At 49.8% G+C, this 12,573-nt stretch overlaps 1 protein-coding gene across 1 annotated transcript; it reads left to right on the forward strand.

Moving 5' to 3' along the window:
• Positions 1-1,160: 1,160 nt before the first annotated feature.
• Positions 1,161-10,493, forward strand: FGF23 (fibroblast growth factor 23). Its single transcript, XM_047788578.1, is given in 4 exon segments — positions 1,161-1,412; positions 8,288-8,391; positions 9,787-10,137; positions 10,139-10,493. Coding segments are annotated over 4 exon segments (732 nt in total). The 5' UTR covers positions 1,161-1,216; the 3' UTR covers positions 10,220-10,493.
• The last annotated feature ends 2,080 nt before the right edge of the window (positions 10,494-12,573 follow it).

A 12,573-nucleotide genomic window follows, 5' to 3' on the forward strand; every position in this document is an offset into this window, starting at 1 on the left:
CATCTTGAAATCTTCCCAAGGTGGCGACTTTGGTGCCTTGGGGGTCTCCCATATCTTCAGAGGAGGAGGTCTCCGAGGACACCATTGCCTGATGCTGTCCTGGGTTGTGGCAGTATCCCTCGAAACACCCACCTAGTGGAGTTCCTGCTGTGGTGCAGTGGATTGAGAACCCAACTGCAGCGCCTGTGGTCTCTGTAGAGGCATAGGTTCAATTCCCAGCCCAGTGCAGTAGGTTAAATGATCTGTCATTGCTGCAGCTGGGGTGTATGTTTCAGCTGTGGCTCAGATTCCGTCCCTGACCTGGGAACCTCCATATGCCACAGGTTTGGCCATAAAAATAAACAGGAGTTTCTGTTGTGGTGCAATGGAAACGAATCCAATGAGGAACCATGAGGTTGCGGGTTTGACTCCTGGCCTCACCCAGTGGGTTAAGAATCCAGCGTGGCCATGAGCTGTGGTGTAGGTCACAGACTTGGCTTGGATCCGGCATTGCTGTGGCTGTGGCATAGACCAGCGGTTGTAGTTCTGATTTGACCCCTAGCCTGGGAACCTCCATATGCTGCAGGTGCAGCCTAAAAAGCCAAAAAAAAAAAAAAAGAGGGAAAAAATTTAAAAAACAAAAATCAAACAAAAAAACCCCCCACACCCACCCAGTGCTGTGCACAGAGAAAGCTCTGGATGCACAGATCTTGATTGGAATTAAACAGACTGAGAAAACCAAAATGAGTGACTTGATGGGAGATTAATTACACAGGCGTCTGTCGACTACATGACCGAAGCTGGATTTTTTTCAGAACCGTGGGCTGCCTTCACATTTCCTGGTGGAAGTGAGGCGGGTCAGCGGACAACCCAGAGTCGTAGATAACTTTTGCCCACACATCATTCACTTTTTGGAGCATTGGCTTGAAACGTGTGTGTGTGTGTGTGTGTGTGTGTGTGTGTGTGTGTAACCGAAGTGCCTTCCGTGAGCCTCAAAGGTCCCTGTATTCTCTTCAAATGGGCTGATTACAACACAGAGGATGTGGACAGCGGAGTTTTTCCTGTTTGATGTCACAGTGCTACCCTTTAAAAGTCCAAGGGAAAAAAGGAGGGAATGCAGCCTGGGAGCCTCAGGCCAGAAACCGGTGAGGAAGAGAAATAGGTCTGCAAGGTCTCCAAGGAGCTGGGGAGGCAGGGTCAGGTTTCAAATTCCGCGCCAGCCAGTCAGAGAGCGGCGATGCTGGGGGCCCGCCTCGGGCTCTGGGTCTGCGCCCTGTGCTGTGCGGCCAGAGCCTATCCTGACACCTCCCCGCTGCTGAGCTCCGGCTGGGGCGGCCTGACCCACCTGTATACGGCCACGGCCAGGAACAGCTACCACCTGCAGATCCACAAGGATGGCCACGTGGATGGCTCACCCCAACAGACCATCTACAGTGAGTGGGGGTGCCGTCTGGGCTGGGAAAAAGGGGGGCTCCTCTGCGCACCCACTTGCAGGGACTTGGGAAGACTCTGGCTGGACCAGAGGGCTAATCCAGCCTCCTGGCTTCTTGTCCAGGATTCGTGTGTGTGTGTGTGTGTGTGTGTGTGTGTGTGTATTTAAACCTTGGGAGAAAATTCTGCCACCTCCTCAAACCCCCTAATATACTGGTTTCTCCCAACAAGAATAATTCCCATCTCAATTAAAATCTGTCTTCGCACGATAGCAGCCAGTTTCTCGTTGCCCTGTCCAAAGAATTAAAAAATGTCCAAAACATAGGCACGGAGGCTGGGAGGGAAAGAAGCCAGATCAGTCCGTAGTCACTGAGTTTTGGCTCATGACTCAGTTAGCCATGGAGGTTGTGAAGAAGATTCCCAAGGTTTGGAATGGATGAACCCAGGGGGCTCTTTCCAACCCCGAGCTTCCAGCATGCTGGCCTTATAAAAGATCTCAGGAAAATGCATGAAAGACAGACTGTCCAGGAAGGAGGGTTTGATGCACCTGCCCCAGTGCATCCACACAGCCATCCCTGGGCTCATGCATCCCGCAGGTTTACTCGGGGCTTCAGCGGTACCCAGTATCGTATGAGCTAGTGAGTCTTCTCTGTGGAGCTGAAGGGTCCACTCAGCAGCAAATGAAACTGGCTGAGAACTCACTGAAAAGATGAACAACCAGAATGCCTTTAAAGATTAGGTCTGTGGAAAGTTGGATCACAACAGTCAGCCAGTTATAGCTGTGCTTCAGATATCTCCAGAAGAGACAATGGGGTGATGGCAAGACAAATTGAAAAAGACAAGGTCTTCTGTTTTAGGAGAACTTGTAAAAATTACTCTAAGGATGTAGAAAAAATGCCAACTGATTCCAAATAGGTCCGAGTAAAGGAATGAGAGAGTAATCATAGTCGCTTTAATCAAAGCCAATTTCTTATAGAATAATGGCTTGCCCTTTGTTGTTGTACTAAATTATTCAGTCATCCTGCCGCGGCCGTGCTGTATGCAAGACATTCATCCGGCCAAGAGTCAAAGGTCCTTAAACCTGGTAGCAAGATAGAAGCACATGCTTAGTTCAGAACCTCTTCAAATTCTCCACGGGTGATGACAGGAGATGAGGGGAAGGAGGAGGGTCTCCCAAATATCAAACAGGCTCCCGAACTCAGGGGAGGACAGTAGGACTCGGGAGTCAACATCTTGGAAGCCAAGTTTGAGTCCCATAGCGAGAATCTGAAAGAAATCTGGATACAGTTGACATATCCAAATTATTGCTCGTTTTATTCAATGGCTATTTAGCACAACCTCCAGTGTGTCCGATATTATGCAAAGCCGTGTGACTTCAAAAGAAGCCCTGGCCCTTCCAGCACCTCTAGACTTTCATCACTTCGGGTCTCTCAGCTCATTATCCGATTTTTAAGAAAAAGCAAATTTGCACCTCTCCTGGAGGGCCCCCTTTACTTCAAGATAAGAGGTAATTTAAAATGCAGGATAGTAGATTATGGTATTTTGATTCCCATAGATGGAAAAGGCTGCAGACAATTAGAGAATGCTTATAAAACTTATCTAGAATCATAGAATCCCTTTGATGAAAGGAGACTCCCAAGACACGTCCTGGGTGGGGGTTGTGAGTGGTGCCAGGAGGGGGGTGGGCTCAGACGACTGAGCTTACGGCACCACTCCCGGAACTTGCCCTCCTGTATCCACCGACCTCAGCCCCCAGGAGGCACAGAGCACTAGTTGGAATGAATTAAAAAGACCAAGAGGACGCCAAGGGAATTGAACTGACTTTGGATTTCTTTTCTTCACAGAAATGTGCTTTTGTTCTGTCCAATATAGACCCTCACTAAAGCGTTGTGTCTCTGACAATTAACAAACATGGGTGGGGACTGGGTGGGGATGGGTGGAAGGAAGACACGTTTTCTAGTTTATATAACCTTTTGTACTATTCAAATCGGTTATCATAAGCATTATATAGCTATAATACATATAATTATATATTATTATATAATATATGTACATTGAGATTAAAACTTACCCAAAAAGGAATATATAATTATATATATATAAGATTAAAAGTTACCAAAAAAGGAATATATATAATTATATATTACATAATATATAATTATACTTTATATGTAATTATATATTATATAATTCCACATTATATATATTATAGATGTATATATATTACTTATACATTAAGATTAAATGTTACCACTTACAAAGGAAGGAAGAAACACTGACGTGTGTAGCTAGGTGGCACAACTAAGTAACAGGCTGGAGAAGGATTTGTAATGAGCTCTGTAAAGCGTGCAAAGCAATGCTTTTCCATAGACGTTAAGGTGTGAGGTGCTTTTTCCCTCTCCTAATTAATTATACATTTCCAGTGAAATGTGTTTCATTTGATTATTGTGCTTTTCTAAATTCTTGAGAAATAGTTGTGTGCCCAACCTATCTTTGGTTTGTTGGCCGTCGTGCAATTATCTGCCTGCAAGATTCTATAGCCCTGAGACTTGCATGGATGCTGGGAGCCTCTCCGGGGTCTGTGTGTCCTTCCTCCCGTGAACAAGCCCCCCTCCTGCTCCCCTTGATCCCACTTTGTGGAAACGGCAGCAAAGCGATGCTCATTACCCCCCAGCTAATTCCACTCCCTAGAGCCTGTCTCTTTACTTCTTCCACCTTCCCCAGTGTCACTTTCTTTACTTGAAGCTGAACTATCCTTGGGCTCTTTAGTCTCTCACAATATTATCTTTCTTTTGGGGAGTTCAAAGCACTTGACATCTGTCCTCCTATGTATTATTTACTGGCTAAGAGACGAAAAAAAAAAGACAATTTTCTACATTTATAGTGGAGGTTGCACAAAGTGGTAATAGTAACAATTTACTGGCATTTAGAAAGTGTGTTTACAGTGGATAAAATATTATCTCCTTACATCCCGAAGATGACCAATGTGTTGTATAAAAACAACAGAGGTCCAAGAACTCAAATAAGTGGCTGCAGGTCACAGAGGCAGTAAATGACCCAGGGGACATGGGGGCCCTGGTCCCCTGCGTCTTCTGGGGTCCACGTCACTGGAGGACATGTCCTTGATGCCTGCCTGGCTGCAAGAGATGTGCCTTCCTTCTGCCACATCTGCCCTTGGGTCTGTGCAGACCTGCCTTGCACGTCTGTACAGGGAGGGGAATCGGCTCTTCCATCTGCTGAATTTCGGCATCGGCTCCTGTGGGTTTGATTCGAGCCTGGGTGTCCTCACAGCAGTGGCTGCCGGTGCACCTGCAGGCTCTCTTCTGGTGGCACTGGCTCTGGAAACCATGCACACTGCCCACCCACACCCAGGTATCAGCTGGTGACTGCCAGAGTGCAGGCTTGACATCAAGGGCGGGCCAGCCATCCTAACACGGCTTCCGTCTGCTCACCACTTTCAGCGCCCTTTTACAGCAGCCCCCCTGCCATCCCCCCCAACTTGATCCTAACTCTGTAGCCCTGGGAAGAAGGCGGACCCGCTGTGACTCCGCTCTCTTCCCAGCTGAGGATTCTGAGGCTGGAGCGATGACTTACCTGAGGCTACAAAGTCAGTGCAAGGCGCAATGGGGGACAGAATCCTAGTGCCTTGGCCTCCAGCCTCCTGGCTCAGCACCTCTCCCTGACCTGGGGGCCTGTGGCTGCAGCAGGGACTTTGGCCCTTGACCGTGTCTCCTCAGGCTCGCTGTGATTTCGGTTGGAGACTGCTCCCGGGTGGTGGGAAGAGGATGTGAGGGTCTGACCTGAGTTTAAATCTTGCCTTTGTCTCCTCATCACTTATTTAAAAATTTAACTTAATTCTTATTTTTTATTATAGTTGATTTACAATCTTCTGTCAATTACTGCTGTTCAGCAAAGTGACCAGTCATACATACACATATATTCTTTTTCACACATGATCCTCCATCATGTTGCATCGCAAGGGACTAGATTTACTTCTCTGTGCTACATGGCAGGACCTCATTGCTTATCCTGCCTCCTCATCACTTAAATTGGGATGCTGCCACTCCCGATACTGATACTGGTAACACAGACGAAAACAGCAGTTGTTTGAGAATTTAAGATGTTCTGCGAACTTAGAGTGCAACCAGTTACAAAATGTGATTTTTTTTTTTTCCCAACTAGGCTGAAAATTCATCAGGCTAGAAACAACTTCTTCCACGCTCCTTCCATTTCTCTCAGGCCTTAGATAAACCCTAGATCTGGGATGCACGAGTAGACCCCTTCCCTTCCCCACCCCCCCACCCCCGAGATGGAGATTTTACTATTTGGAAACAAATGACATCTCTTCAGCCCTCTTTCTCTGTTTCCTCTCACCTGCACTTCCCTTAGCCCGTCGTTCTGTCATTCTGATTTCAGCCCATGTCAGGCTCTGCACTCAGCTAGAGTTTGCCTGTTCTCTCCCCAGAGGGCTTTGTACAGAGCCTACAGTGGGGTAGATTTGGGCTATGTCACCCCATGCGGCACCACCACTTAGTGGGCACAGATCCCCGGCATTTATACCCTCTCCAGGCTGAGTTTCTAGAAGATTTGAACCGCTGCCTGGGCTCCCCCTCACCTTGGGGACTGTGAGGCCAAACAAGATGCCTGGGGAATTAATGCGGCAGCACAGGCAAGGGGCCCCGAGACTTAAAGAAATGATTCTAATAGAAAATGTCAGATAGGACTTCCCATCATGGCTCAGTGGGTAACGAATCCGACCAGGAATCATGAGGTTGCGGGTTCGATCCCTGGCCTTGCTCAGTGAGTAAAGAAAGGATCCATCGTTGCCATGAGCTCTGGTGTAGGTTGCAGACACAGCTCGGATCCCGAGTTGCTGTGGCTCTGGTGTAGGCCGGCGGCTAAAGCTCCGATTCGACCCCTAGCCTGGGAACCTCCATATGCTGCAGGTGTGGCCCTAGAAAAAGGCAAAAAAAAAAAAAGAAAAAAGAAAAAAGAAAATGTCAGATAAATAAACAGTGTTTGGGGAGGAAGTCTTGCTGAATTATCACTCATAGCTCATCTTTTAGGGTCCAGTTGTGCCGTTGCTACAAAGCAGGAACTTCTGACTTTAACTAGTCATTGGTACTAGTTAAAATTGCAAATCCCCATGGGAGGGGCGAGGGGGGTGGTCACACTTAAAGCTGTTATCCATTACTTATGGAGCAGGTCCTATGAACAGGTTTCGGCCCTTGTCCAGGGCTAGTTTTCAAGAGGGTCATTGAAAGATCGTGTGGGGCAGGGTGGAGGAGGTGAGTAGACACATCACCAAGTGAGAAAATGACAGAGAACAGCAATGACAAAGCCGGAAGAAATTCCCTGCATCCTGGGATCTTTTCTTTTGTTTCTTTAATTCAATGAATTGTATATTTATTGTTGTACCACCATCATCACAACCTAATTTTAGAACATTCCCCTCCCAAACCCCAAGTCTACCCCTCTCTCCTCACTACCTATCCTGTTTGGTAACCGTTAGTTTTTCAAAATCCATGAGTCTTTTTCTGTTCTGCAAATAAGTTCATTTGTATCCTTTTTAAGATTCCATATATAAGTAATATGATGTTTGTCTCTCACTGTCTAACTTCACTTAATATGATAGTTTCTAGGTCCATCTGTGTTGCCACAAATGCCCTTATTTCATTCTTTTTTATGGCTGAGTAATATTCCATTATATATATATATATATATATATATACACACACACACACACACACACACACACACACACACACACACACACACCACATCTTCTTTATCCATTCCTCTGCTGATGGGACATTTAGGTTGCTTCTATGTCTTGGCTATGGTATAAAATGCTGCAATGAACACTGGGGTACATGTATCTTTTTAACAAGGAAAGCTAAACCCTCTGCTTCCAAGCAAGCCACTCTGGCAGTGGGGAGGGAGCTGTGATCTGATAAGATCTGTGAACTTATTATAGCAGGGGACACACGCTCTGATACATGAGTTGTGCAGAGGGGCCTGAGAAAAAAAGAATAGTTCATTCTGATTAGGGAGAGATTAGGAAAGTCTCCCTAGAAATTGTGATGACTGGAGTTCCTATGGCTCAGCAGAAATGAAACGAATCTGACTAGCATCCACGAGGATGCAGGTTCAATCCCTGGCCCTCTTCAGTGGGTTAAGGATCTGGTGCTGTCATGAGCTTTGGAGCAGGTTGCAGGCACAGCTCGGATCTGGCATGGCTGTGGCTGTGGTGTAGGCCAGAGGCTACAGCTCCAATTCTGCCCCTAGCCTGGGAACCTCCAAATGCCGTGGGTGCAGCCCTCAAAAGATAAAGGAAAAAAAAAAAAAAAGAAAGAAATCTCGACACCTGAGCCTGGCCTTGAACCACAAGTGTCCTTGATAAGCAGGGGAGGGAGGAGGGGATCCATTCCAGCACCGTTCTTGACACATAAAAGGTGCTGACCGCTGTATCACTGACTCCTGCCCAGCTACCTGGGTGGAGAAGCACACTCCATGTGAAAGACATCTGGGCAGAGATTTAAAAATCACAAAAGCAGAAGGCTTGGGAGAAAATGACCACCACCATAAACATGAAGAAGCATGAGCCAGCCAAAGGGGAACACAAAGACAGCCCAGGCAGAGAGAGAAACATGTGGGCACAGGTGGAGTTTGGGGTGCTCCTTAAAGGCAGAAGGAGAAGCAGGAAGCTAGATGGGGGGTGGAGGGGAGCAGGGGCTACGGAGTCAGAAGAAAGAGGCTGAATAACCCATCTATGAAGCCATCACCACCACCACCCCCAAAATCAATCAAGGAAGGATTCCTGGAGGTGGGGACTGGATTCTCAGCACTGGTTTCATCTGAATGCTTTTCTCTGAAGGTGCCCTAATGATCAGGTCGGAGGATGCAGGCTTCGTGGTCATAACAGGCGTGATGAGCAGGAGATACCTCTGCATGGACTTAAGGGGCAACATTTTTGGATCGGTGAGTTTCCTTTTGTGCTGGATCATTACTGGCGAATGAGTTTCTCTGGCAAGACACGGCATTTTATAGCTTAAAGATTCCACGTGCAGTGTGCCGTGGAGATATTTTCTCTGAGTACTTTTTTTCAGTCCGGGTAGCAAATGCTCAGGTTTATACACCTGGGGTCTGAACCCAGACTGTCCAGGCTCTCAGCCTCTGGGCTCACTTGCCCCTTGGTCCACGTTTTTCTTTTTTCCTTGTGGTCCCCATTTTTGTATCTAGCACGGCACCTTTGTCTGCAGCCCTGGTCCTCAAGTCATGTGCGTTCATGTTGTGCAGTCTATTAGAAAGAAAGGGGGAGAAGCCACTGGGGTCTCATGATTTTGTTACTAGATGTCCTTGACCTTGGGCAAGTCCTTCAGTTTCTTCGGCTGGAGAAAATGAAGTGAGGTGGACCACGTGCTCTGCGGGGCACCCCCTGTTCAAGATCTGTAAGGAATTCTCTTGCTCCCAGCTGTGATGGCTGGTAAGAGAGTTCCACAAGCATGGGAGCAGCATATTCCAAAGCATTGGGACTTAGGACAGGAGCAGGACTGCCTCTTCCAGAAGTAATTCCCACCTGAAATTCCAAGAGAGCAACGACTTCATGGATTGCTTACTGCTGGGTCCTAGCACCTACCACAGTGTCTGGCCCAGAGTAAATACACAGCTGTTGAATGAATATGGACAAATAAACACATAAATATCTGTTGACCGCTTATAGGCATATGGAGAGTCCTCATCAGTAAAATACTCCGTGGGCTCTGAGGATTACATGACAATGTGTAAAGCCCTTAGTAGGCACTCAGCAAAAGCCAGTACTAGTCAGTGGCGGTGAGGGCTCAGGGAGGTGGTCTGGTGAAGTTCGCGTCCCTAATTCCCAAACTCTGTTCTGTCTCCCATGGGAGTATCCTCACTCACGTGTGGCCCCCCAAACCCCAGCCCACCCCTCTCCAGGTGAGGAGAGAGCCCCAAGCCACCTTTGAGCCAAAAGAGGGTGCAAAAGGCATTGAAAGGGCGGGACAAGGCCGTAGGTAGGCAAGCTGCCCTCCTTCCAGAAAGCGGGCACAGGGGCATCGGCACGGTCCCGCCCGGCTCCGGGCAGCCACGTGCCGGCGGCAGGGCCCCAGGCGCGCCGGCGGCGAGTCCCCGAGGCGGTCCCCACCTGCCTGTCAGAACTGCGTCGGGTGCCAGGCACTTTGGAAATTAGTAGAGATCACTTTTCCCGCAGGGCAAGGCGGGGTTAAAGGTGCCGCCCCAGTAGAGCCGGTGGGAGGGCTGGGACCCTGGGGTGAAGCCGGTCACACCCAGGTCCCGCGGGCTGCGGTCGGGGGCTGGGGCCGCCCCGCCTCACCCATCGCCCCGCCCCGATTTCAGCTGCACTTCAGCCCCGAGAGCTGCAGGTTCCGGCAGCGGACGCTGGAGAACGGCTACGACGTGTACCACTCGCCGCACTACCGCTTCCTCGTCAGCCTGGGCCGGGTCAAGCGGGCCTTTCTGCCGGGTACCAACCCGCCCCCGTACGCGCAGTTCTTGTCGCGCAGGAACGAGATCCCGCTGCTGCACTTCGCCACCGCGCGGCCCCGGCGCCACACGCGCAGCGCGCACGACGGCGGGGACCCGCTGAGCGTCCTGAAGCCGCGCGTGCGCGCCACGCCCGCGCCTGTCTCCTGCTCCCGCGAGCTGCCCAGCGCCGAGGACGGCGGCCCCGCGGCCAGCGACCCGCTCGGGTGCTCCGAGGCCAGCGGCTGGACGCGCGCGCTGGGGTGGGGGCGCCGAGCGCTGCCGGCCCTTCCCCAGCTTCGCCTAGGGCGGCGGGACTCGGAAAGCCAAACTGCCTCGAGGACCGGCTCCCCTACACCCCGAGCAGGGGAGGTGGGGTTACAGCCCCCTCCCCAGGAGGTTCCCCCCGGGGGATCGCCCTTTGAGGCCTGAGGGATGGAGTTCCTTGCCTTCCCGGTTCCAGCTGTATGCACTCTGGTGGGAGAGACGGGATCCCCGCCCACCCTTCTCCTCTCCATCTCCTTCACCTCTCCTCTCCATCAGTCTAGCATCAAGAACAGAGCAGAGGGAGTTCGATTCTGGTTCAGTGGAAACGAACCTGCCTAGTATCCAGGAGGATGCAGGTCCCATCCCTGGCCTCGTTCAGTGGGTTAAAAATCTGGCGTTGCTGCCAGCTGCGGTATCGGTCGCAGACGCCTCTCCGATCTGCTGTTGCTGTGGCTGTGGTGTAGACCGGCAGCTGCAGCTCCATTTGACCCATAGCGCCTTGGAATTTCCATACACGCAGGGGTGGCCCTTTAAAAAAATAAATAACAAAGAACCTAGCAAAAGCTAAAAGAATTCACCTCCTGGAAGGTGAAGAAGGGAGCGGGAGAGAGCCAGCAGTTCCCACTCTGTTTTCAGGTCATCTGCCTGGACCTTGTTGGCATTTGAGTTTGCAACCGTGAACTGGGGCATCCACAGTGCGAAGGCAAACCCAGAAAAATCTTAATCTCAAGCCTTCATTCTTTCTTGAGCTGTCAAGATTGGTAGTGGGCTAGTCAGAATTTAGCCAGAAGGAATGCTGGGAGAACTGAGGCAGGAATCCCGCCAGAAATGCAGACTCCCTTTGGGGTGGCCCCCTCGTCCTGCTTGTGCTCTCTCTCTGCAGCTGGAGCCAGGAACCCAGAGTGACCCTGCTTTTCCCAAGTGCCCCCGACAGAGCCCCGCCTCTTGGCCCTGCCTTTGGCTTGAGTGAATTGGGCCAGAGGAGGAGCTTTGGTCCTGACTTCTGAAAATCCACCCTGCCTGGATTTGTTTTTCAAAGTGGAGCTAAATTCCAATTCTCCTAAGAGGCATTTGATTAAGCCTCTGCTTCCAGGTGGAGTGGTGATCCACTCTGGATGAAATGCAGTGTTGCAGGGAGGGCTTGAGACCACGGGGGTGCTGTGGGTTGGGTTCTCTGTGGACTAGCCAGTCGTGCCCGCTTGTGAAGTGGCATCAATGATGGGGCAGGGAGGGAGGTCCAAGCACCAGGCACCACGGTGTAGGAGTCGGGAAAAGCATCACTGTCAGCTCCTCGTTGTCACCTCTGTGGCTCTGCAGCCACGGCTAGAGGCTTGGCTAAAAGGCTCCTGGGCTGACACGTCTGGGTCTTACTCCCCTTTGAAATTCTGGGGGCACCAAATGAAGACAGCTTTCAGTCCCAGGAGCCCCAACACTCCCCCAGGAGTCAACCCTCACTTACGGAACAGCTGAGCCCCAGGACTGGGGGTGGGGGGTGATGACTTAGTTGTCCTCAGGGGCCCCATTTCCTACCTCTATTCAAGCGGCCCCTAAAGCTCAGAATATCAGCTGGCAAAGTAGATCTGAAAGGCAGCTTCTTCCCACTCACCTTCCCCCCTGCCATCCCCCTGCTTAGCTACCAATCCATTCTTCTCCTTGGGAGACAGACAGTGGACAGCTGCTCTCACCTGGTGGTTTTAAGCTGAATGTGAAGGATGGGTTCCTATTTCAAAAACTCAAACCATGTATAATACTATTTAGCAGGGCGTGGCAAATATTTTCTTTATACTTTCTGTTTCCCACTGGAGACATCATATTGTCTGAAACTACTGGACAACGAAATGGAAAGGACTCTGGCAGAAAACTGGCTGGAGTCTCACACACTCCATACCATCCTTTGGGGCTTTCTCTTTGGCAGAGCCAAGGCAGCCCTCATGGTTTCCTGGGTCCCTTAGCATGTGGCAGTATTTATTTATTTATTTGGAGGATTTTGCCTGTCGCTCTATATTTATAGATATTTATAAAAATGTAACCCCACCTTTTCCCTTTCTTCTATTACAATAAAGTTTATCTCTGCTTCTCTTAGCTTTTCTTTTCTGTATTAATACATAAAAGTATCCCAGAATATGAGAGTAAGGAATTATGGAAGGGGGACACTGGAAAAATCTAGAGAAAGCAAAGCTGAAAAAAAAGATCAGAATTTCATTTTATTATTATTATTATTGTCTTTTTGTCTTTTAGGGCCGCACCCGTGGCATATAGAGGTTCCCAGGCTAGGGGTCTAATCGGAGCTGTAGCTGCCAGCCTACGCCACAGCCACAGCAATGCGGGATGCGAGCCGCATCTGTGACCTACACCACAGCTCATGGCAACGCCGGATCCTTAACCCACTGAGTG

Source organism: Phacochoerus africanus, chromosome 7 (assembly GCF_016906955.1).
Source record: "Phacochoerus africanus isolate WHEZ1 chromosome 7, ROS_Pafr_v1, whole genome shotgun sequence".
NCBI classification, from domain to species: Eukaryota; Metazoa; Chordata; class Mammalia; order Artiodactyla; family Suidae; genus Phacochoerus; species Phacochoerus africanus.